The 25,682-nt window shown below is 40.8% G+C and overlaps 1 protein-coding gene across 1 annotated transcript; it reads right to left on the bottom strand.

Moving 5' to 3' along the window:
• Positions 1 to 4,938: 4,938 nt before the first annotated feature.
• LOC109220750 (uncharacterized protein DDB_G0292642-like) lies at positions 4,939 to 6,240 on the bottom strand. Its single transcript, XM_019385222.1, has 2 exons — positions 5,398 to 6,240; positions 4,939 to 5,259 (listed from the first exon to the last, which is right to left on the bottom strand). Exons 1-2 carry the CDS (start codon positions 6,111 to 6,113, stop codon positions 5,187 to 5,189), a joined length of 789 nt encoding a protein of 262 aa, XP_019240767.1. The 5' UTR covers positions 6,114 to 6,240; the 3' UTR covers positions 4,939 to 5,186.
• Between the last annotated feature and the right edge of the window lie 19,442 nt (positions 6,241 to 25,682).

Here is a 25,682-nt window from a genome sequence, read left to right as displayed (position 1 = left end):
TTGTTGTTCCACTTCATGGATGGGTTGCAAAATTAGGCTAAACAGGAGTTACAACGTCAGAAAGTTACGGATATAGACCAAGCCATAGTGGAGGCTGAATCATTGATGGATTTCAGGCATGACAAGCACGACAAAGGCAAAGGCAAGGAGTTAAAGGTTAGCTATGTCAAAGGTGGGGGAGACCATGGAAAGGCAAGGAGATACAACAACAATACTTGAAGACTCAAGATTCCAAAAAGTCGAGTGGCCGTCAGGGCTACGCCGAGAAGAAGGCGCAGGCCAAGAAGAAGGGATGCATATATGCTGAGGGCCACACGGCTTCAGGAATTGTCCTGACCTCAAGAGCCTCAGTGCCCTGGTCCGTGAACGGAAGGAGCAGCCACAAGGAGAGAGTCCGGGAACCGCACAATTGGGTATGCTCGGATTATGTGGTACTGTCACGAAGCAAGCTATCCAACCTACTGATAACAGCAATCAGTACGTGGATCTCACCATCAACAATAAGCCCGCTCGCGCAATGGTGGATACTGGAGCAACTCATAATTTCGTGACTAAGGCTGCCGCAAAGAGACCAGAATTGAAGCTTTCTCCAACCAACTCTCGCGTAAAGACCGTGGATGCCGAGGTACATAATGCTCGTGGGGTAGCTAATGAGTTGGTGTCAAATTGGGAATTTGGAAAGGTATGACAAACTTTACCGTAACCGCTATGGATATCTTTGACATCATACTGGGGCAAGAGTTCTTTAGACATTGTAATACTTTGATCGACCCCTACCTCCAACGTCTCTTGGATATGGAGCGAGAAGGAGCTTGCATGGTACCTACAGTGACTATGCCACACGGACAGATCCAAGCACAACTCTCAGCTATGCAGGTTGTCAAGGGGATCAAGAAGGGGGAGCCGACGTTCGTGGAAACCATTGCAAGTCTAGAAGAAGACAAGAATTTTCAAGAGATAGTGCCGCCTTGCATAGAGAAGTTACTTGAGGAAAACAAAGATGTCATGCCCGAGGAGTTGCCTAAGCACTTGCCGCCTAGGCGAGAGTGGATCACAAGATTGAGTTGGAGCTAGGGGCTAAGCCACCCGCATTTTCCCCATATTGTATGGCACTGCCCGAGCTAGAGGAGCTCAGGAAACAATTGAAAGAGCTGCTAGATGCTGGTCACATTCGCCCATCAAAGGCACCTTTTGTCACACCAGTATTGTTCCAGAAGAAGAAGGATGGATCATTGCGTTTGTGCATGGACAACCGAGCACTTAATAAGGTCACAGTGAAGAATAAGTACCCGATCCCGCTCATTGCTGACTTGTTCGATAGACTTGGGCAAGCCAAGTACTTTACCAAGGTGGATCTTCGAAAGGGCTACTACCAGGTTCGCCTTGCGGAAGGGGATGAGCCAAAGATAGCATGTGTAACGAGATATGGATCCTTTGAGTGGTTGGTGATACCCTTCGGCTTAACCAATGCACCGGCCACATTGTGCACCCTTATGAACAAGATTTTCCATCCCTACCTTTATCAGTTCGTGGTAGTCTACCTAGACGACATAGTCATCTACATCAACACTTTGGAGGAGCACATGGAGCACTTAAGGAAGGTTTTCCAAGTCTTGTGGGAGAATGAGCTATACATCAAGAGGGAGAAATGTGAGTTTGCACAATCAAAGGTGCACTTCTTGGGCCATGTCATTAGCAATGGCGAGCTATGCATGGACGAGACTAATGTACGTGCTATCCAGGAGTGGGAGGCACCTACAAAGGTAACTGAGTTGAGATCCTTCCTTGGCCTTGTTAACTACTATCGTCGGTTCATTAGTGGCTACTCAGCCAAGGCCGCACCATTGACTGAGTTGCTAAAGAAGAACAAGCCATGGGTTTGGACGGAGCATTGTCAAAAGGCATTTGAAGGCCTTAAGGCAGTTGTAATAGAGGAGCCAGTCTTGGCGTTACCTGACTTTGCCAAGACATTTGAGGTGCACACAGATGCCTCAGACTTTGCAATTGGGGGTGTCCTGATGCAGGATAAGCATCCCATAGAGTTTGAGAGCTGCAAGTTAAATGATACGGAGCGGCGTTACACGGTGCAAGAGAAGGAAATGACTTCTATTATGCATTGCCTTTGTACATGGCGACATTATTTGCTCGGGTCGAGGTTCGTGGTCAAGACCGACAATGTGACTACTAGCTACTTTCAGAAGCAGAAGAAGCTCACACCAAAACAGACTAGGTGGCAGGATTTCTTAGGTGAGTTTGATTATGTGCTGGAGTACAAACCGGGCAAAGGTAGTGTTGTAGCCGATGCCTTGAGCCAAAAAGCCGAGCTTGCTGCAATCACTTCAACCATATGGGACATTCGTGAGGCTATAAAAGAAGGCATGCAACATGATCCAGCAACCAAACAACTTATCGAGTTAGCCAACCAGGGCAATACGAGACGTTTTTGGGTCGAAGACGACCTACTGCTTACCACAGGTCGGCAGATCTACGTGCCTAAGTTTGGAGACATTAGACGGTGGATCATAAGGGAGAGTCATGACACAATGTGGGCTAGTCATCCAGGCCAACGTCGCACTAGGGCCTTGGTTGAGTCAGTCTAGTAGTTGCCACGCATGCGAGATGACATAGAGTGTTATGTGCAGACTTGTCTTGTCTGTCAACAGAACAAGGCTTAGCAACAACAACCTGGAGAACTTTTGGAGCCACTACCAGTTGTAGAGCGTCCATGGGAGAGCGTAACTATGGACTTTATCACTTGCCTACCGAAGTCCGATGGTTATGGTACTATTATTGTGGTCATGGATAGATTTTCCAAATATGCCACCTTCATGCCCGCCTTACCAGGTTGCACTGCCAAGGAAGCCGCCACGCTATTCTTTAAGAACGTGGTGAAGTATTGGGGCTTACCAAGGCATATCATCAGTGATCGAGACCCCCGTTTTACTAGAAACTTTTGGAGAGAGTTATTTGACATGCTTGGCATGGAACTGCACTATTCCACTAGTTTCCACCCACAGACAGATGGACAAACAGAACAGGTCAATGCCTTACTAGAATGCTACTTGAGGCATTATGTAAGCGCGCATCAGAAAGATTGGGCAAGGCTCCTAAACATCGCACAATTCTCTTATAACTTGCACCGGAGTGAGTCCATGGGGCGGACACTATTTGAGCTAGCCACAGGCCAACAGCCACAAACTCCACATTCATTACCAGCTGCGTTCAAGGGAAAGAGTTTGGGAGCTTATTATATGGCCAAATGATGGGAGGAGCAGCTTGACACTGCTAAGTCCTACTTGGATAGGCAGCTAAGAAGCTGAAGAAGTTTGCGGACCGTAAGCACCGTCCCACGGACTATAGAGTTGGGGACATGGTCATGGTGAAGTTTAACCCAAGACAGTTCAAGGCACTACGGGACATGCATCAGAATTTGATTCGCAAGTATGATGGGCCATTTAAGATCGTCGCCAAGGTAGGAAAGATCTCATACAAGCTTGACATGCCATCGTATCTTAAGATCTACCCTGTCTTCCATGCAAGCATGCTTAAGCCATATCATGAAGATAAAGATGATCCGAGTAGGGGCCAATCAAGTCGAGCACCTATGACTATCACCGCCTCGTATGATCGGGAGATTGAGGCTATTATGGATTACCAGGCCAGGCGAAAACAAGGGCAAAAAGCCACTGCTATGTTCCTCATCCATTGGAATGGGCAATCACCGGAAGAGGCCACATGGGAACGATATGAAGACTTATGGCAATTCAAAGATAAGATCCGAGAGTTTATACAGAAGCATTGCGCCGCGGTCGTCGCAATATTAGGTGGGGGAGAGTGTGATGACCCGCCACGTCATCATGCTAGATAGGCGCCATTTGGCATATATTAATGCCATGTGGAAGCTTACATAAAAAGAAGGCTAGCATTTGTGAGAAGATTCTAGAGAAGTATGGACATTTCCTTAGGAAGAACCTAGATCTTTATGGATTTGCTAGGAAAGTCCTTGGAATCTTCTAGGCTTGTAAAGAATTCTAGAGAAAGCCCTTATCTTGTAAATATTAAGGACTTGTGTAATAATTAATATTTACACACTAGCCCCTAGGAGACTAGTATATAAAAGGGGGTCATTCATTTGTAATTCATGAAGCAAACAATTCAAGTTCTCTCTAATACAAAGCTTCCTTCAGCAATTCTCTTGTGTTCTTTCTACCATTCTCTTAGCGTTCTTGAGTGTAGTAAGGCTGACTTGGCATAGCAAGAACGTGAGCAAATTGTGCAAGATCGTGAGCGAGTTGTCAAGTACCGCATGTGTACTTAGCTAACAACTAAGGACGTGACATTTATCCCTATTTAATTGGGTAAAAAAAGAAGATCACTTCGTACAGAAGCAATACACCCGAAGGAGAAGTCATTTCTAACAATTTTAAAGGTGAAATAAAAACATTATGCTAGTCATTTTTTTCAGCTATGCTACACATACATTCGTGCTACATATTCACAGATATTGTTGGAATTATGTGCATTTTAATATTGAAATTATAATACTCCATTCGTTTCAATTTATGCGACTGTATTTGGATTTCGAGAGTAAAATAAATTATTTTTTTACCGCACTTTTTTTATATGCTTTTTAATCAGTCTTAAATTCAAATAAAAGAGGAGAATTACCATATACTGCTAACATAAGATATCCTAATTATAATGAATATTTGATTACTTTATGAATGAAACTTGCTCGCCTAAATAAAATGAGTGTGTAGAGCCAGCGGAGTCGATAAGACGATTCATATGACTGTTCCAATTAGTTTGACATTAGGGCGAAGTTAATGAATTGATTGCTTTTTTTGTTATGCACCTAATTAAGTCTCTAGCTTTTGACTTGGGAAAAAAAGACGCATAGAGTGTCTTAGCTTTTTGGTCTCCAATTCAAACATCTTATAACCAAAACAGGTGAACGAGATCTAAGGTCCAATTAGGAAGCTACAGAAGTACATACTTTACAACATTTTGGACAACACACCAAATTAATCACATTATAAAGTACTAACTAAGAGCAGTATAATTTTGTTCCTATTTTTTTTCTTTTTTTTTTTTTTGTTTTTGTAATTCTGAACCTTCTGGCTAGTACGTAGACAACAAACATCCAGCATCTGAATTGGTACGAAGAATGCAATCCGATATGATCATTAACTAATCTGGCAACTCCAATGCTCTTCACTCCATGTTCCTCCACATATATAGCAAAATTCAAATTTGCACCTGAATCCACAATACATAGGATTAAGCCATATGTAAATTAAACACGTCAATTAGTTAATTTAAATTACTCTAAATCAGTAGTATAAATTATAAGGAAATTAAACCTCCCACCACCACAAAAGAATAGGATTAACTAACCAGCAGGTTATATGTATACAGCCATCAGCCCTCTGCACAACGTGTTTGCATTGAGGGCATTTCATCCACTTAGATTTCTTAGCAAGTTCCTCAACTTTTATATCATCTCTGTCTTTTCCTTCCTTTTGAAACTTGTCACAATCAAACCCAGTATGCCAAGGGACACCACATGGCGCGCAGAACAGCCTTCGACATAAAGGACATAACTCAATTGTGCCTTGATCACGATCATAAAATAGCTGCCCTGAACAATCTCTATAAGGACAATAAATGTTTTCACAAGCAAGAAGACTTGACTCGCTCAATAATCCCTCTTCCCACCTCGCGAAAACATTTTCTGGAATAATTGTCTTACAAGATTCAGGTTCAATTATTGCGCGACATCTCAAACCTGGACAAGTTACAGGAAAAATATTCTGTTGAATCTTGGATTGGACATGTAAGCCTATGCAGTCAGAACAGAAAGAATGATGAGAGCAATTCTCGAGTTTGAACATTTCATCTGTTCTTTTTGAATCTAGGCAAATATCGCAGTAACCTTGGGATGATTCAGGGGATTCTTGGATTGTTGATGATGACATGTGATGATGGAAGATTTCTAATGAGGCTCCAAGAACCTCTTGGAGCTGCAATTCCTCGGTGCGCTCATCATCTAATACTATGAGAGCGCGAAAATCTTCATTTTCATCAAACACTTTTGAAATTATGTCTGCCATATATGGAATTGATCACTGGTTGTTTTAGAAGTTTTCTTGAAGATCTTTGCTGAATTGTGAGAGTATTTGATGTATTGCAAAGGGTTTTATATTGTCCTGTTATTGAATATTGCATATAAAATTAAGGACAAATTAAGTTGTCTTCATTAAGTTACACAGAAAATACTTGGAGAGCAAGACTGAAGACTTGGTGCAAATTGGGATCAGTCTTCTATGTGACACAAGCAAAATGCTAAGCAATTGACGTTTGCAATTTTAACCATTTCCTGTTAACTCCTTATGCTAAATGCTAATCACATGTTCCTAGTAGGGATCGGATCGGATTTAGCATATTTCGGATTGAAATTTCGGATTCTACAATATGTAATCTGAATCCGACCCGAATTAATATCGGATCGGATAGATATTTCGGATTTTCGGATCTTATTATACGTATTATTAAGGCTATTGCTAATCTAATCGGCTAAATCATCTGCCTTATCTTCTTCTGTGTTCTGTGCTAATACAAACATCTCTTTGCTTTTTATCCCTTTTATCAACATTGCATCTTCTGGAGGTTCGAGTTGTTATGCCTCTAAGTTGCAAAACTCATACCTATATTTTATTTGTAGAAGAGGCAATACAGCAAGAAAAATTCATGTTTCTGCAATTATGAGGGTACTATGGTGTCAATGTAGCTAAATCCACCAATTGTAAAGGTAATAATTTGGAGGAAGATATAAAGGAAGTACTGGATATCTGAAATTAAAGTTTAGTATTTATATATGCCTTAATAATTTCGGATTTTGGATCGGATCGGGTAAAAATTATACCAATCCGAATCCTATCCGGATATCCGGAATTTTATAAACATAATTCGAAATCCGGTCCAAATATCCAAAATCCAAAATCCGAAATTGAGCGGATAGGTTCGAATTTCGAATATCCAATCCCAATGCACAGTCCTACCAATAGCTAGTGGTTGTAATAAATTATGTGGGATGTGATGTGAAGGATTTTCCACCCATTGACGAAGTCGAAATCAACTTAAGGTCTTCGGAAATAAATTAAGTGAAAACTCCGCCTATAAACTAAGTAATATTCCACCGTCCAAAGACGAAAAAAGAATAGAATTTAATATACATATAGATTCTTACTTGAGGATGTCAAGATGCTACAGTACTGAAAAAACACTTACTGGCATTTGGTTGAGAAGTTCTAAGAATTGAGATGGCAAAAATAAAGCTGAACTTTTTCAAACGCTTTGTTTGGACAGTTTTTGTCCACTAATGCTCGAATTATCCTAGAAACTGTTCTGTGTGATGAGCCGTACTTCTGGTACATAAGTTAAACCGTTTAAATATGGGAAACAATGATTATGCCAAAAGTAGAGCTATGATTTAAACTTTAAACAGAAAAGAGAACATCACTCCATTCCATTGCTCAGTTGAACATATGTAATAAGATTGAATCAAGAATTCAGGTAACAGAGATAAATTCAATGCTAATCATCATGTTTACCTCGAAAAATATGAGTAACAATTAAAGATAATTTGTGGTTTTAAAGATACGTGATATATTCTAATACTAGTGATTATATGAATAATATTGAGCTTAAGTAAGAAGAAATAATGAACCAAATCAATGTTATCAGAACAGTAGGGGCCTCGAGCTCGTCTATCCAGGGACCTCGAGGTCAGCTAAAACCAATAAAGTATGAACAATAAAATAAAGGCAATAAAGCTGAAGAATAATTGTTGAGCACGTTAAACAAGAGAAGAATAAAAATGTTCTATTGCAGTGAATGATCGGTTCTTTACAAAATGATTGGGGTCCCCTTTATATAGGAGGAGAAAACCCCACTATAGTACCTTGCTCATAAAGGTAAAGAATTCTATTGGTACAGGTGTAATACGGCCTAGTACGGACCTGTACAATTTCGTACAACCCTTATCCTATAATAAATGCCCAAATCCACGTGTCCTTGAGAAATTCCCGCTCTTTCTTGATTGACTTCGAGACAATGCTGCCCTCGATGCTGTCCGTGCCAGGCGTTCAATCAGCTTCCTCGAGGTAGGTGTCCCTTAGACGGATACGACACCCACTCCGAGTCCCGGATTCGGGCCTATAGCCTGATTTAAGACTTCAAAATCGTACTCCTCGATTTTGACCGTATACAGATAGTCCCCGTGTTTCTTAGAATAAGATAATAAGAAATGATTCTGACCTCGATTTTTCCGAGCCTCTCGTGATGACGTCATGCTTGTGATGTAGGCGCCTGAAGTGATCGAAACATCCCGTTGGTCCATTTCCCAAAAACATTGAATGCACCGCCGGTCCATCTCCCCAAAAGCAGTGAATGTATTCCAGCGTTGGTCGGCCACTTGCGCCGCCGAACCGTTACTGGCCTTCTGTAAATAGGGGGCTACTTGGCTGAACAAAAACTACACACACTTCTTCTTCATCAACCTTTAGCCCTTTCCCTTTTCTATCTCTTTCTCTAATGACTTATTTTTATGGTTCAAACCTGTGATCACAAGGTCATACGACAACAACTTTATCGGTTATGTCATGGCTCCCTTTTTAAAAGCTTTTTCCCACTAAGTGGGATTATACTGAGTTGTTGTTGTTGTTGTTGTCGGCATTGTTGGCTCGAAACAACGAGAGAAGGGCACCGAATTCTTCCCGTATTGGAAGATATGCAAACTTTACACTACTGCTCATCTATCTTAACTTCAACCTGGTGTGTGTCGCCCCCCCCCCCCTCCCGTGGGGAGGAGTCCGGGTCTTCGACATTCACGGGGTGTGATGACTCATTTCCTTTTGGGAATTGGGTGTTTGAAGAGTGGCCACCTAACGAATTAAGGTGCGTTAGGGCACCTAGAGTAGTTAACTCTTGGGATGGTTCGCATTACCAGAGATTAGGGTAAGGGCTCGAAGTAACCTCGAGGGGAAGGTGTTAGGCACCCCTCTTGGTCCACAACTGTGGGTCCCGGCCGAACTTATATTCACAAATTAGTCCATACAAATAGTTGAATCAGATAAGTTGTTTGTGAAGCACATTGAACAATTCAAGTAGTGAAATAAAAGTTTGCACAAATTATATATAAAAAAAAGTTTTAAAACGGGGAGAGGGTTTGGGGTAAGGAGGGATCCTAGGTTGTTTATCCTATAGGATTACCCCACGCAATGTCCGGTAGACACTCCTCAATGAGGGGCTACACGTGACCTTAACGCGTAGTTATCATATCCCATGTCTACCCTTCCCATCCCCTTATTGGTCATGCAAAGCGAGTGTTTGGTCACTAATACCTATTGCGTGCTGCTACCCATCCCTTCGTAACGGTTCCGGAGGGAGTTAGGACCTTTACCTATAGGTGGTTCTAGACGTACCCCTAAGGTTTTAAAGGCAAAAATCTAAGGCGACAGTCAAAAAGCATTTAGGACTTTCACATAATGGGAGCTATTAAGAGGCTCACAGTTTCCTCCTCAAACATACATACAAATAGCACGTCTCAAGCACAATTAAGGTCTTTATTAATCAAAGTCCTAAATCAGGATTTCCAAGTGATTATGCAGAATAGACCACTTTTAGATCCAGAAGTTATAACCTAGTAGTTGCTTAAGGACTCCTTTTTAACAGCTTATTAGAATCAGAAACGTTGAACGACGGAAACAACTTCAAGGAAATGCAGGTTTTGAAAATGCCCTAAGGCTTGCCTATATGCAGTACTGTGTCTATATTAATGCAGAAACAAACAAGTTTTTGAAATAGACCCTTTTAATACCTGTAGGTAAGATATCTAATGAGATTAAAGCAATTATGAAAGAACTATTTTCAGGAAATGTCATCGCTTAATAAGACCAGTTTTAATAAGTAAACTAGGCAAAATGAAATTGACTTATTAGGCTAATTAGATTACCAGACGTAATTGCAAATGGAAATCCTTACAGGCATGGTATCTAGGCGCGTTACAGGTTTTAGTCAACTGGCAGTAACATATGAAAGACTCATTAGAACTGAATCGGAATTAGACCCTATAGACATGGTATCTATATTTGAATTGATCTAAGACATGATGGCTTGGAACCTAGAAACATGGTTTCTAACATGATAAATGCCGAATTTTATGAACATGGTTTCTATCTGATGCAAACGACATTAAAAGTGAAGTCCTTACAGGCATGATTTCTATTTGATGCAAATGAAATTAGAAGTGGAATCCTATAGGCATGATTCTCTATTATGATGCAAATGAAATTAAAAGTGGAATCCTATAGGCATGATTCTATTATGCAAAAAGCAATCAGATTCAACAAGAATAAAAACACTATGGACATGTTTTCTATTAAGTGAAACAGGCAGATTTGAAAATAAACCCTAAGAGCAGGATTTCTACCCATGTTACCCCACAAAGTATACATCTACCCACCCTTTTACTAAATACCCCAAATATCTGATTACAAATTATTACAGGCCAATAAATGAATTACATAAGTAAAATAAAAAACAAGAAGCTATTCTAGAGAGCCTGCAATTAGGCCCAAGTTTCCCAAAGCCTCCAATGGTCTTTCAAGCCTCATTTCCAACAGACAAATCAGAGTCTAGGTGCATCAAAGTTCCCTAAGGGTCTCAAGGACCCCGGGCAATGCTTACACCTAGACTTAGTAGCCAAGCATTGAACCAGTGCAGTGTGGAAAGGCCAACCTCAGTATGCCAGAGTTCAGAGGGTTCTCAAGAGGATCCTAAGGTAGTACACATACTAGAGGGGACAGAACTTATTAACTAAGAGTGAAGTGGAAGTGCAGGACACAGGTTGAAAGAAATCTATTAAAGACTGGATTTAAAAGTCTGTTTTGAAAGCAGTCAGTAAGGTAATAAAGGTTGTTTGAAAGAGGTTGGAGTGACAAACAAAATCAAACACTTCAGGATAGGATCACACACAGAACCCAAATGAGTTCAGTAGTCACACAGCGGTCAAATGGCTTGGGGATACACAGGCATTTGACTGCAAACACATAACCCCAGCAAGGGTATTTGGACTGGTTTGGACATGCTCAGAAATAGTTGAAACTGGCATAATCACAAACTAATCAGGGAGAACATAAACACATAGAGGGGGATAGGGATTTGGGATTCATAAGAATGGTAAGCACGCAGTAGATAAAAAACAATTGTCCAGGCATGCTTGAATCACACAAGGGAATACGGAGTCATACTAGCATGCTGATAATATAACCTAACTACAAACTCCATAACAGAACCACAGGTAAAAGCAGGCTAGAAATAAAAGAAACTGAAAAAAGAAGAGAAACATGTTGTTGTTGAGGCTTTAAATTAAACTAGGACATACCAGTGAAGATAGAAGTAAGCAGAATGAAAGAACCAAAGAGCACAGATGATTAGCCTTAGCTTGCAGCCGGCTAATAGTAGCAAAATAACACAAGGATGAAGGGGGAACAGATATTTTTAAAAAGAGAGGAGTTTTTTGAAAGCCAAGTCTGTGTCTTGTTTGTGAAAGACTTAGAGTATTTATAGTTGAAAGTAGGTAGTGGAATAAGGTAAAAATCATAGTAGTACACTAATTTAAGAACTCAGAATCAATCAATTAGAGAATCAAGGAAGTCCTCCCTTAAGTTAAGGGAATCAAGATCAAACGGAAAGATTCAGTACCATATAAAGCAGGAAGAAGAATCAGTGCATGATTAAATAAGGAAGGGGTCAAGGTTCAGTAGGCATAGGGTAGTCAATTAGGACCAAATTTAGAAAAAACCCAATTAAGGAAAGACTAAGTAAAACAAAGCACCATAGTAGATAAGGTAATGAAATCAGTTAATTTACACAGACGAGGTAAAGCTTTTAAGGGTTTTTAGAAAGTGAATCTTTCAATCACCATCAATTAGGAAAATCTGAATCAATCGTGGGAGNTTTAGATCCAGAAGTTATAACCTAGTAGTTGCCTAAGGACTCCTTTTTAACAGCTTATTAGAATCAGAAACGTTGAACGACAGAAACAACTTCAAGGAAATGCAGGTTTTGAAAATGCCCTAAGGCTTGCCTATATGCAGTACTGTGTCTATATTAGTGTAGAAACAAACAAGTTTTCGAAATAGACCCTTTTAATACCTGTAGGTAGGATATCTAATGAGATTAAAGCAATTTTGAAAGAACTATTTTCAGGAAATGTCATCGCTTAATAAGACCAGTTTTAAGAAGTAAACTAGGCGAAATGAAATTGACCTATTAGGCTAATTAGATTACCAGACGTAATTGCAAATGGAAATACCTACAGGCATGGTATCTAGGCGCGTTACAGGTTTTATTCAACTAGCAGTAACATATGAAAGACTTATTAGAACTGAATCGGAATTAGGCCTTATAGACATGGTATCTATATTTGAATTGATTTAAGACATGATGGCTTGGAACCTAAAATGCAGAATTTTATGAACATGGTTTCTATCTGATGCAAACGACATTAAAAGTGAAGTCCTTACAGGCATGATTTCTATTTGATGCAAATGAAATTAGAAGTGGAATCCTATAGGCATGATTCTCTATTATGCAAAAAGCAATCAGATTCAACAAGAATAAAAACCCTATGGACATGTTTTCTATTGAGTGAAGCAGGCAGATTTGAAAATAAACCCTAAGAGCAGGATTTCTACCCATGTTACCCCACAAAGTACACATCTACCCACCCTTTTACTAAATACCCCAATTATCTGTTTACAAATTATTACAGGCCAATAAATGAATTACATAAGTTAAAATAAAAATAAAGAAGTTATTCTATAGAGAGCCTGCAATTAGGCCCAAGTTTCCCAAAGCCTCCAATGGTCTTTCAAGCCTCATTTCCAATAGACAAATCAGAGTCTAGGTGCATCAAAGTTCCCTAAGGGTCTCAAGGACCCCAGACAATGCTTACACCTAGACTTAGTAGCCAAACATTGAACCAGTGCAGTGTGGAAAGGCCAGCCTCAGTATGCCAGAGTTCAGAGGGTTCTCAGGAGGATCCCAAGGCAATACACATACTAGAGGGAGCAGAACTTATTAACTAAGAGTGAAGTGGAAGTGCTGGACACAGGTTGAAAGAAATCTATTAAAGACTCGATTTAAAAGTCTGTTTTGAAAAGCAGTCAGTAAGGTAATAGAGGTTGTTTGAAAGAGGTTGGAGTGATAAACAAAATCAAACACTTCAGGATAGGATCACACACAGAACCCAAATGAGTTCAGTAGTCACACAGGGGTCAAAGGGCTTGGGGATACACAGGCATTTGACTGCAAACACATAACCCCAACAAGGGTATTTGGATTGGTTTGGACATGCTCAGAAATAGTTGAAACTGGCATAATCACAAACTAATCAGGGAGAACATAAACACATAAAGGGGGATAGGGATTTGGGATTCATAAGAATGGTAAGCACACAGTAGGTAAAAACAATTGTCCAGGCATGCTTGAATCACACAAGGGAATACATGAATTTAAAGGGAGAGGAGTCATACTAGCATGCTGATAATATAACCTAACTACAAACTCCACAACAGAACCACAAGTAAAAGCAGGCTAGAAATAAAAGAAACTGAAACAAGAAGAGAAACATGTTGTTGTTGAGGCTTTAAATTAAACTAGGACATACCAGTGAAGATAGAAGTAAGCAGAATGAAAGAATCAAAGAGCACAGATGATTAGCCTTGGCTTGCAGCCAGCTAATAGTAGCAAAATAACACAAGGAAGAAGGGAGAACAGAGATTTTTAATAGGAGAGGAGTTTTTTGAAAGCCAAGTCCGTGTCTTGTTTGTGAAAGACTTAGAGTATTTATAGTTGAAAGTAGGTAGTGGAATAATGTAAAAATCATAGTAGTACACTAATTTAAGAACTCAGAATCAATCAATTAGAATCAAGGAAGTACTCCCTTAAGTTAAGGGAATCAAGATCAAACAGAAAGATTCAGTACTATATAAAGCAGGAAGAAGAATCAGTGCATGATTAAATAAGGAAGGGTTCAAGGTTCAGTAGGCATAGAGTAGTCAATTAGGAACAAATTTAGAAAAACCTAATTAAGGAAAGACTAAGTAAAACAAAGCACCATAGTAGATAAGGTAATGAAATCAGTTAATTTACACAGACGAGGTAAAGCTTTTAGAGTTTTATAGAAGGAGATCTTTCAATCACCGTCAATTAAGGAAAATCAGAATCAATCGTGGGGAGTCATGATTCTGTATTTCAACATATAAATCGAGACGAATGAACATGAGTAGCAAACAAACAAGGTCAGCCATATAGACAGAAAGAAACAAGAGATGAGCAAACACAATCATATAGAGGTGATATAAGCAGGCTAAAGATTCAGCAGAACATATTCAAAGCATGGTGACCACAAGAGATTAACGAGAATCAGGTAAACATGCTAATACACAGAACCAAGGCAAAGAAAATCATGCTAACACACAGAAACAAGGTAAAGAGATTCATGCTAACACACATAAACAAAGTAAAGAGAATCATGCTAACATAGAAACAAAGTAAAGAGAATCGTGCTAACACACAGAAACAAAGTAAATAGAATCGTGCTAACACACAGAACCAAAGCAAAGAAAGTCTTTAGAAAAAATTCGGGCTTTTAACAGAGTCGAGTTAAAAAGCAGTATGAACATAGAATCAGTCAAAATAAGCAAGAAAAAAAAAGGTTTAATCATGAAGAAATCGGTTGGAACAAGTGTAGAAAGAACTCTGAGAAAACCCTAGTTTCCAAAGAAAGTAAAAACGGTTTAAAGTAGAGGATCTTTCAGAAGAAAGCTTGAGAATAAGCAAATCATAGAAGGAAACAGGCTTAAAGCATGAAAATAACATAGATCTGAGAGATTGAGAAGAGAGTTAGGGTTTCAAAAGGAAACCCAAATAGAAATCGAAAGAACCTGTTGTGACTTCACAAATCGTAACACATATGGTGTGATTTTGCCCAAAATCACACCAGAGAAGCCTCGAACAACAAGATCAGAAACCCTAGGTCCCAATCGACGTGGCCCAGGACCCTTGAGGGCCTTAGAGATGATGAGCAAGGCGGTGGAGTGACCATTGGAGGCTTGGGGTTGAGAGGTAGTCGCCGGAGATGACCGGAGAAGGAGGCGGCGGTTGAAAAGTGATTAGGGTTAGGTTGAGAGAGAAGAGGGAGATGAGAGCATTTGAAGGCGGCGGATTGGAAAAGTGATTAGGGTTGGGGGGAGGGGGTTGATAAGAGTTAAAAAAGGAAGGGGATTATTTGGACCGTTGATCTGGGAGATCAACGGTCAGGATGCAACCGGGTAGGTGGGTTCCGGGTTTGGGTAAGGGTTAATAGGGTATGGGTCGGGTTTTTAATTATAAAATTGGGCTGGGATTGGGGTCCGATTTGGCTATAATTGAAAGCCAAATTTGGCTGTTATTTAAATAGCCAGTTTTTTCCTATTTTAATTTTAATAAATAATAAGTAATATCTGGAAAATAATTTAAGGTGCCAAAATGATTTAAAATACATAAATAAAATTTTAAATATACAGGGCCAATTTTATGCATATAAAATATAATTATATTTTAAAATGGGCTACCATTGTAATTATATGCAATTTAGCTTAAAAAAATACTAAATGTAATTGTAAAAATGCATAAAAATTACATTAGCCATATTTTGGCATAAGTATACAAATCTAATAAATGAATTATCAAAATAATAATTTTGGAAATAATTATTGGAGATTTTATGGATAAAAGGGGAGAAAATAAATCAATTTAAACCCTTAAAATTATGGGAAAAATAATGAAAGCCTTGTGCATGCTTATATATGCATGTATATGCTATTTTGAAGGCTTTTATGCATATTTAAAATATATAGGGAAAAATTGGGTATCAACAGCGGCCTACTAAAACAGGAGGAAGACTTCTGGAAATTAAAATCAAGAATCCTTTGGTTAAACGAAGGCGATGCCAACACTGAATTTTTCCACATGACTACTCTACAAAGGCGTCGACGTAATTGCATAAACGCCCTCAAGGACAGTGTTGGAAGATGGACATTTGATCCTACACAAATTAAACAACAAATCTATATGTATTACAATCAATTATTTAAAATGACACAATCCTCGAGCACCAATGTTCACCTTGCTTCAGCTACCAATTCATATCTAACCACTATAGACCAACAAAAAATTATCAACCTCCTTAACCGTATCAGAAATAAGACAAGCCCTTCTTTCTTTTCAACCATTCAAGACGCCTGGCCAGATGGGTTACACCCATATTTCTTCCAAAAATATTGGAAAGAAGTAGGCCAGTCCGTTATACTCCTCTGTCACAAAGCTTTCAATCAAAATCAAATCCCACCTGATATAAACAAAACATATTTGTGTCTAATACCTAAAATAAAAAATGGGTCTTCAATTACACAATATCGACCTATGAGTCTTTGCAATACCATCTACAAATTAATCACCAAAATAATAGTGATTCGTCTCAAGCCATTCCTTCATAAAATTATTGTAACGATCCGAACGGTCGTTTTGAGCTTTTGCACTTCGCTCGCTAGTTCTCGGGCATGACTATCCCCGTGTGATGTATTATGACTTATCTAAATCGTTGGTTTTGGTTTTCAGGGTAATCGAAATGAATTTGGAAGAACAGTTCTCAGTTTGAAGCTTAGAACTTGAAAGGTTTGACCAAGTTTTGACTTGTTAGTATATGATCTCGGATCGGAAATTTTATGATTTGGTTAGCTCCGTTAGGTGATTTGGGACTTAGGAGCGTGATCGAAATGTATTTTGGAGGTCCGTAGAAGGTTTAGGCTTGAATTGGCGAAATTGGGAATTTTGGTGATGAGGAATTTGTGCATCGCGAACGCGATAGGAGGGTCGCGAACGCGAAGAACAAACCCCTGGGCAGCAGAATAAAGTCCAAATTCGTCCCATTTTTCCATTGTTGGACCAAAGAAGCTCGGCTGGGGCAATTTTTCGAGGGATTTTCAGAGAAAACAATGGGGTAAGTGTTCTTAGCTCAATTTTGGTTAGATTACTCGAATCCATCATTGTTTTTAACATTTAATTGGTGATTTTAAGTTGGAAAAGTTTGAAAACCCTCTTGGATAAATTTGAGGGTCGAAATGTTATCGGAATTTTGTAATTTTGGTATGGTTAGACTCGTGGGAGATGAGGATCATTTTGGCGTAAATTTTCTCGAGTTCCGAGACGTGGGCCCGGGGCCTGGTTTGGCCAATTTTGGGATTTTTGGTATAAATTAGATATTTTCGAGTGGGCTTTGTTCCCTTAATATATTTTGATGGCATGATACTATTTTTGGCTAGATTTGGAGCATCCGGAGGCCGATTCGAGAGGCTAGGGCATCGCAGGCTAGAGTTTGGACCAGATTGAGGTAAGTAATGATTGTAAATACTATTCTGAGGGTATGAAACCCCGAATTTCACATCGTTGTGCTACTTGAGGTGACGCACACGCTAGATGACGAGCATGGGGTCGTGCACCGTTGGGGATTGTGACTTGGTCCATCCCGTACGACTATTAAGTAGCGTATTTTACTTGAGAACTATTTGATATTATTATATTTTGGAAAATATTATCGTGTTTGGGGCTAAATGCCGTGTCTGGGCCTTGTGCCGATTGCTTGGACCCTTAGGGGCTTTTACTACTATTTTTACCTCACTGTTTTGGCTAATGTTTACACTCAGTCATGCTATTTTCTTACTGTTTTCATAACTTAGTTTTATTCACTCCTTTGATTTCATAAAATGATTTTTGAGCCGAGTACTTGTTTTACTGTCAGCCCGAGGGGCTTGAGTGAGATCTGACTGAGTAAGGCCGAGGGCCTGTGTTGTGAGGTTATCATGGGATCGGGCTGCGCGCCGCAGCATGTGGTACCAATTGGTGATATATGAGAAGCTGAGGGCCTGATTTATTATGCCACGAGGTGGCTTGTGATTGATATGAGACTGAGAGCCTGTTTGATTATGCCACGAGATGGCTTGATATTGCGCTTGGGCCGTAAGGGGCCCCTCTAGGAGTCTGTACACCCCCAGTGAGTGCGGGTATCCAGTGTGATGATTCTGTTTATTATGTAAGGCCGAGGGCCGAATTGATTATGCCACGAGATGGCTTGTTATTGTGCTTGGGCCGTAAGGGGCCCCTCCCGGAGTCTGTACAACCCCAGTGAGCGCGGGTACCCAGGGTGTGTGATGTGTTGTAGCCCGAGGGGTTGTTGTTGTTTCATATTGAGGCCCGAGGGGCAGTTCTTGATCTATGTTGCCCGAGGGGGCGGTTCTTGATTCATGTTATGCCCGAGGGGCTGATTACGAGTGATTGTGAGGTAGCCCGAGGGGCTGGTTCTGTTGATATTATACCCGAGGGGCGGTTTATGGCACATGGTTTGCCCGAGAGGATGTTTACATTTCTATCATTTTTACTCACTGTTTTATCACTAGTTTGAAACTATTGGAAGTTGTTTCAAAAAGGTTTTACTGAAACTGAGTTTGATTTATGAAATAAATGATTTCTGTACTGCATTAGAAATGTACTTTATTTGCTGTAGCGTTATGACGTGGCTTACGTGTTTTCTTACTACTCATCTTTTATTTACTTTTATTACTTACTGAGTTGCCGTACTCATATTACTCCCTGCACCTTGTGTGCAAATTCAGGTATTATTTTGAACCCGATAATGGGTGTTGATTGCTTAGTAGCAGAGTCATTGGAGTTAGCAAGGTAGCTGCCCGACGTTCGCAGTACTGCTTTTCTCCCTCTTGTCTTCCTTAGACTGTATTTAGTTCATTTTTAGACTCTTAGTTGTATTCAGACCTTAGTAGATGCTCGTGACTTGTGACACCCCGATGTCGGGCTGTGTTTTGTTTCCGCAATTGAATATATTTCGCTTTATTTTGGGATTTATCATTATTAATGGCTTGATTATGAATCATTATATCTGTTAATTGAACTTAGGTTTTTGTGTCGGCTGGCCTTGTCTTCACGAGAGGCGCCATCACGACCGAGTCTGGGTTTAGGGTCGTGACAAGTTGGTATGCCTAGGTTACATAGGTCTCAAGAATCATGAGCGGGTTTAGTAGAGTCTCGCGGATCGGTACGGAGATGTCTGTACTTATCCTTAGGAGGCTGCAGAACCTTTAGGAAAAACTTCACATTCTTGAATTCTTATCGTGCGTCCTTGATTCAGCTTGAAATGTAACTCTTTGAATTCCTTCCACGCGTTCGTATGCGCGTGTGAGCGCTCGGTATCGGCTGTGCATAGACTGCTTGTGATTCCCTGATCGAGGGGCGAGATGTGATTCTGTGTTGAAGTTGGGCTAGTCTGGAGGACTTGAGGCCGGGTTTTGCCTGTAGCTCGAGCACTGAAGTGTTGATTGTGTAAGCATGTGCTTTTTGAACTTATATGTTCGGTAGTGTCCCTATTAGTGGAAGTGATGGCTGGATGACTATGTGATGAGTATGATGTGACTGCGAGATGTGTTCAAATGATTTGAATGAGACGAAAAGGGTCTGCTTGGGGGTAGTAAGAACTATCCGGTACTTGATTTCCATCGTGATTTGACGTATGGCCCGAGTTCTGGGTGTGATTGCAGGACCTTTTCATGTTGCCTAATTGGGAAGCAAAGTAGATTTCACGTGGTGATATGAGTTCAAACTCTGGAAGATTAAGTGACTGCGTAATGTTTATGACGGTGGAAGGTATAAAGAGATGTTAGTTTGAGGTAAAGCAGGTGGGTTATCTCCGGCGGAGTGTTCTGAAGTCTGTGTGATCCTTATGTTGTTTGTTGGAAGACCTCTTTTGCCAGTGAATATATGTGTTACAATTTGAATTTTGATCGCTTAAGAGAGTGGGCTTGACTGTTACGAGGGTGAATGCGAGATTTGCAGAAGATTTGAAGTACTGGATGGTCTGTGTTGCACGAGCTTATGAAGAATTTCGTTCAATCTCACTATGGTATTATGGCAGTAATAGAGTATATACATTATAAGTTATTGTGTGTTTTGATCTATGGCTTCTAGCCAGGTGGGGGAGTCTGCTATTGATTAGTTGATTGCACGGTTATGTGCTATGATGGTTCCAGTTTGAGGCGTATCGGTGAATCAGTTGTGGCTTACGGAGGTTGAGACCGAGTATGGCTCGAGTAAAGGAAATTTCAATAAAGGTTATGTTATGCTTTATGGGTGTATGAGAATCGTGGAATGACTTGAGTTGTTTTCGGTAAAGGTGAGGTGAGGTCACATTCTGCAGTGTCGGAGTGCTATTGGAGCACAGGTTGTCCGGTCCGTTGATCGGTCCGGTTTGAGTAGAGTGGATAACTCTCGAGAATGGTTCTAATGGGTTCAAGATTTTACATGTAATAATTGGAGATTTTCAAGTCGTATACTTGGCTAGAAACAGAGATTTGCATTGGAAGGTGTCAAGACTCGTGGTATTTCTATATCATTATGGGATTCTATATACCAGTATCAGGAAGGTAAAGGTAATGGCTTTGGATTTGCAGGGAGTCCCTTCAGGGTAGGTATTTGAATGTGGTCCTTTTGGGAATATTTAAGAGAGTATTCAGCGGCTTATGAGCCTTAGGTGGTGTGGTTTCACGTTAAAGTTTGTGGGGCAAGTTTTAGTTAAGGATAGTGGTGTACTAGCAAAGAAACATATAAATTTGAAGGTAAATTGGAAGGAACTCAGAGGATTATGACAACTTGGTAGTAAGCTGGATCGGCATGGTAATGGATATGATCGGTTCTTGGGTGCTTATGAAGCGGTAGGTTTCCATAGGTGTTTCGTGGCAATGCTCTTAGGTTTTGATGGCTTGTGTAGCTTGTTTGAGTTAGAAGGAGTCAGTCCTGATGGTTCGGTTTTGCGCAAAGAAGATTCGTAGAGTTCTTGATAACTTTCTACCACGATTAGAGATGTATATTTGCTACGAGCGTGAGGAGCATGGAATGTATAGTGATTTTCTTCTAGATGGAATCAATGGAAAGTTCTTGGCTAGTTGAGTACGTAGTTGCTTGTGGCTCGGAAGGGATATGAAATTCTCATGTTTATCCTAGGATGGTATGGTACATGTGGTATGTTGTGTAGGATTGAGATTGGCATGTGTAAGGTCACGGTTCAGTTTTGAAAGGAAGGTCACGAATTCTTAGGTAGCATGGACAGTTCAAATGACTAGATAAATGAGATCACTGATTGGTGTGGCTTGATGAGGGTATACGTTTCAGAAAAGGGCAATGTGATTGAGTTGATGATACTTCATTAGTATTGCGGCACTCTCTTGTTAGATCGACTGCTGATATTCGAGTTTGCTTGATGGCACGGAAGAATTATAGGAGTACCTCTCGTGGGATGATTGTGTATTAGAGGTATGTTATATATCAGACGGTGGAGTCGGGATCGTATATGGTGATTCCCGTGCTGTGTGGAATTGGAGACTGGGAGTTATCATAAATAGGTTATGTCGTGGTTATGGACCGCGTATATCGGTCTTGTGTGGTAACTGTTGGAGGTTTGGAGACCCAAGTGGATCCTTATTGTTTAGAATTCTAGATGTTGGCGAGATATTGGGTATGGACAGGGTTGTTGATTTCGGTATTGATTTGCTGCCGGGCACCGGATCGTATGACACCGGCGAAGTTAAAGGAGTTGAAGGAGCAGCTTCAGGAAATCCTTGATAAGGGGTTCATTAGCAAGCCAATATGGAGGTGTGTTCTACATCGAGTCGGTTTGGTTGACTCCGAGTTGTATTGTTGGGGGATGTGTGGATTCGATTGTTATTGAGCTTATTAGTGATCTGGGGAGATCTATGAGTTATCTTTTCGTGATGCGAGGCGTTAGGATTTGATTGGCACATGTGGTGCGGTTTTATTGGGGGCCTCACTGTGGAATTCGAGCGGGAAGAGTATTGGGTATTGCTCGGCGGATGGCGTATCGGTTGTGTCCTTTCGGGTTTGTGTAATGTTGTGTCAATTGCTTCGCCGTGGTTGTGATGATTTGCTTTGGTTCTAGACATCAAATTGCGCGTGGTTGTCGATTTTGAGCATAGTGACTGGAGGTGTCTCATGTGGGCCAGTATTTGGATAGGGTCGTGCATTGCAGCGAATTTAGGTGGAGGTATGGCCTTTCGAGTTGGATTCGTGTGTTCTGGTTCTACGATGTGTGACGGGTTCTCAGCATTTTGTTGTGGTGGTACTGGTGAGCTTGCGGTACAACCCTCTTATTTGAGTACGTTCAGATTGTTGCTTATTGGTGCGCGGATTGCACGAGATGTGGCTTTAGATTGTATTGACGTGTCATGTCACCAGAGTAGTTATGTTGGAATTAGGTGAGATTTTTGGGATCTAGAATGAATACAAATGGATTTGGTTTCAGCATGTTGGAAGGATAATATCGAGGTTCGGCTTAGAAATTTGCTATGGTCCTTGCTAAAGGAGAAGTGGCCTCACGAATGGTTGATCTGAGGAGTGGTTATGATGTCCTATGTGTTTATTTATCATTGGCAGTATACGGAAGTGTTGGAATGAGACTTCATTTGACAAAAGGCTTACTATCGAAATTCGGATGTTTTGAGCAATTGTTGTGATCATAAGTTATCGCTACGAGAGATTGAGCTATGTGGTATATCATGTAATTGCATCTGAGGTTGCAGATATGGTTTGTTACAGCGTATTCGGGCTTATTCAGAGTATAAATGTGAGATTCTAATCGTGTAGGTAATTTCAAAAGAGGAAATGTGGTTCTAAGGTTTATGGGCTAGGTTGGATTGCGAAATTCAGTTACATTGTGTTATCGGACCTATATGAGATAGGGTGACGTAGGATCACCCCTGGGTATCTGCATGGTAAGGTATACATCGACTTGTTGGCTTTTGGAACAACTATGGGCATGTTCGAGGACGAACGTATGTTTAAGTGGGGGAGGATGTAACGACCCGAACGGTCGTTTTGAGCTTTTGCACTTCGCTCGCCAGTTCTCGGGCACGACTATCCCCGTGTGATGTATTATGACTTATGTAAATCGTTGGTTTTGGTTTTCAGGGTAATCGAAATGAATTTGGAAGAACAGTTCTCAGTTTGAAGCTTAGAACTTGAAAGGTTTGACCAAGTTTTGACTTGTTAGTATATGATCTCGGATCGGAAATTTTATGATTTGGTTAGCTCTATTAGGTGATTTGGGACTTAGGAGCGTGATCGGAATGTATTTTGGAGGTCCGTGGAAGGTTTAGGCTTGAATTGGCGAAATTGGGAATTTTGGCGTTTTCCGGTTGATAGGTGAGATTTTGATGTAGGGGTCGGAATGGAATTCCGGAAGTTGGAGTAGGTCCGTTGTGTCATTTGTGACGTATTCAGGCCATTCGGATGAGGTTTGATAGACTTTTTGATCGAAAGCGGAATTTGGAAGTTTTTGGAATTCTTAGGCTTGAATCCGATGTGATCTTGGTGTTTTGATGTTGTTTTGAGTGTTCCAAAGGTTGGAACAAGTTTGAATGATGATATGGGATATGTTAGCATGTTTGGTTGAGGTCCCGAGGGCCTCGGGTAAGTTTCGGGTGGTTAAACGGATCAAATTCTTGTTTTGAAAGTTGCAGATTTCTTCAGTTCAGTGTTGCACAGTTTTGCTCATCGCTTTCACCAGAGGGCCATCGCGTTCGTGAAGAAGAATTTGGCTTCTGGACGTTTGTTCTTTGCGTTCGCGAAGAGACTCTCGCGTTCGCAAAGAAGACAATCTCGGTTGCACAGGTCTGACTTCGGAGGCTCATATATCACAATATATAAGGAACTTGGAGATGACCCAAACATGATTGTATCCCTTTGTGTCTAGTTTTCAGAAAGGTAAATTAATTGGCATTTTGATTTGTGTACGAGAAGTTATGGTAGTTACACTACGGGCTGTCCGGGGAGAGTTCGAAAATCTCTGCTGCACAGGGCTGACTTTGGAAACTTATATCTCGCAATATATAATGACTCAGGAAATGAGCAACCTATGAAATTATAGCCCTTGGTGTCTAGTTTTCAGAACATCAAACCATTTGTCATTTGGAGTTTGTGCTAAAAGTATTACAATTATACTAAAGGCTGTCTGGAACGAGTTTGGAAATCGCTGATGAGGAATTTGTGCATCGCGAACGCGATAGGAGGGTCGCAAACGCGAAGAACAAACCCCTGGGCAGCAGAATAAAGTCCAAATTCGTCCCATTTTTCCATTGTTGGACCAAAGAAGCTCGGGTGGGGCAATATTTCGAGAGATTTTCAGAGAAAACAACGTGGTATGGTTAGAAAAGTTTGAAAACCCTCTTGGATAGATTTGAGGATTTGAGGGTCGAAATGTTATCGGAATTTATAATTTTGGTATGGTTAGACTCGTGGGAGGATGAGAATCATTTTGGCATAAATTTTGTCGAGTTCCAAGACGTGGGTCCGGGGGCCGGGTTTGGCCAATTTCGGGATTTTTGGTATAAATTGGATATTTTCGAGTGGGCTTTGTTCCCTTAGCATATTTTGATGGCATGATACTGTTTTTGGCTAGATTTGGAGCATCCGGAGGCCGATTCGAGAGGCTAGGGCATCGCAGGCTAGAGTTTGGACCGGATTGAGGTAAGTAATGATTGTAAATACTATTCTGAGGGTATGAAACCCCGGATTTCACATCGTTGTACTACGTGAGGTGACGCACACGCTAGATGACGAGCATGGGGTCGTGCACCGTTGGGGATAGTGACTTGGTCCATACCGTACGACTATTAGGTCGCGTATTTTACATGAGAACAATTTGATATTGTTATATTTTGGAAAATATTATTGTGTTTGGGGCTAAATGTCGTGTCTGGGCCTTGTGCCGATTCCTTGGACTCTTAGAGGCTTTTACTACTATTTTTACCTCACTGTTTTGGCTAATGTTTACACTCAGTCATGCTATTTTCTTATTGTTTTCATAACTCGGTTTTATTCACTCCTTTGATTTCATAAAATGATTTTTGAGCCGAGTACTTGTTTTACTGTCAGCCCGAGGGGGTTGAATGAGATCTGACTGAGTATGGCCGAGGGCCTGTATTGTGAGGTTATCATGGGATCGGGCTGCGCGCCGCAGCATGTGGTACCAATTGGTGATATATGAGAAGCTGAGGGCCTGATTTATTATGCCACGAGGTGGCTTGTGATTGATATGAGACTGAGAGCCTGTTTGATTATGCCACGAGATGGCTTGATATTGCGCTTGGGCCGTAAGGGGCCCCTCTAGGAGTCTGTACACCCCCAGTGAGTGCGGGTATCCAGTGTGATGATTCTGTTTATTATGTGAGGCCGAGGGCCGGATTGATTATGTCACGAGATGTCTTGTTATTGAGCTTGGGCCGTAAGGAGCCCCTCCCGGAGTTTGTACACCCCCAGTGAGCGCGGGTACCTAGTGTGTGTGATGTGTTGTAGCCCGAGGGGTTGTTGTTGTTTCATATTGAGGCCCGAGGGGCTGTTCTTGATCTATGTTGCCCGAGGGGGCGGTTCTTGATTCATGTTATGCCTGAGGGGCTGATTACGAGTGATTGTGAGGTAGCCCGAGGGGGTTCTGTTGA

Source organism: Nicotiana attenuata, unplaced genomic scaffold, assembly GCF_001879085.1.
Source record: "Nicotiana attenuata strain UT unplaced genomic scaffold, NIATTr2, whole genome shotgun sequence".
Lineage (NCBI taxonomy): Eukaryota > Viridiplantae > Streptophyta > Magnoliopsida > Solanales > Solanaceae > Nicotiana > Nicotiana attenuata.
The sequence above is the reverse complement of the archived record's forward strand: the minus strand, read 5'-3'. Positions and strand labels throughout refer to the sequence as shown.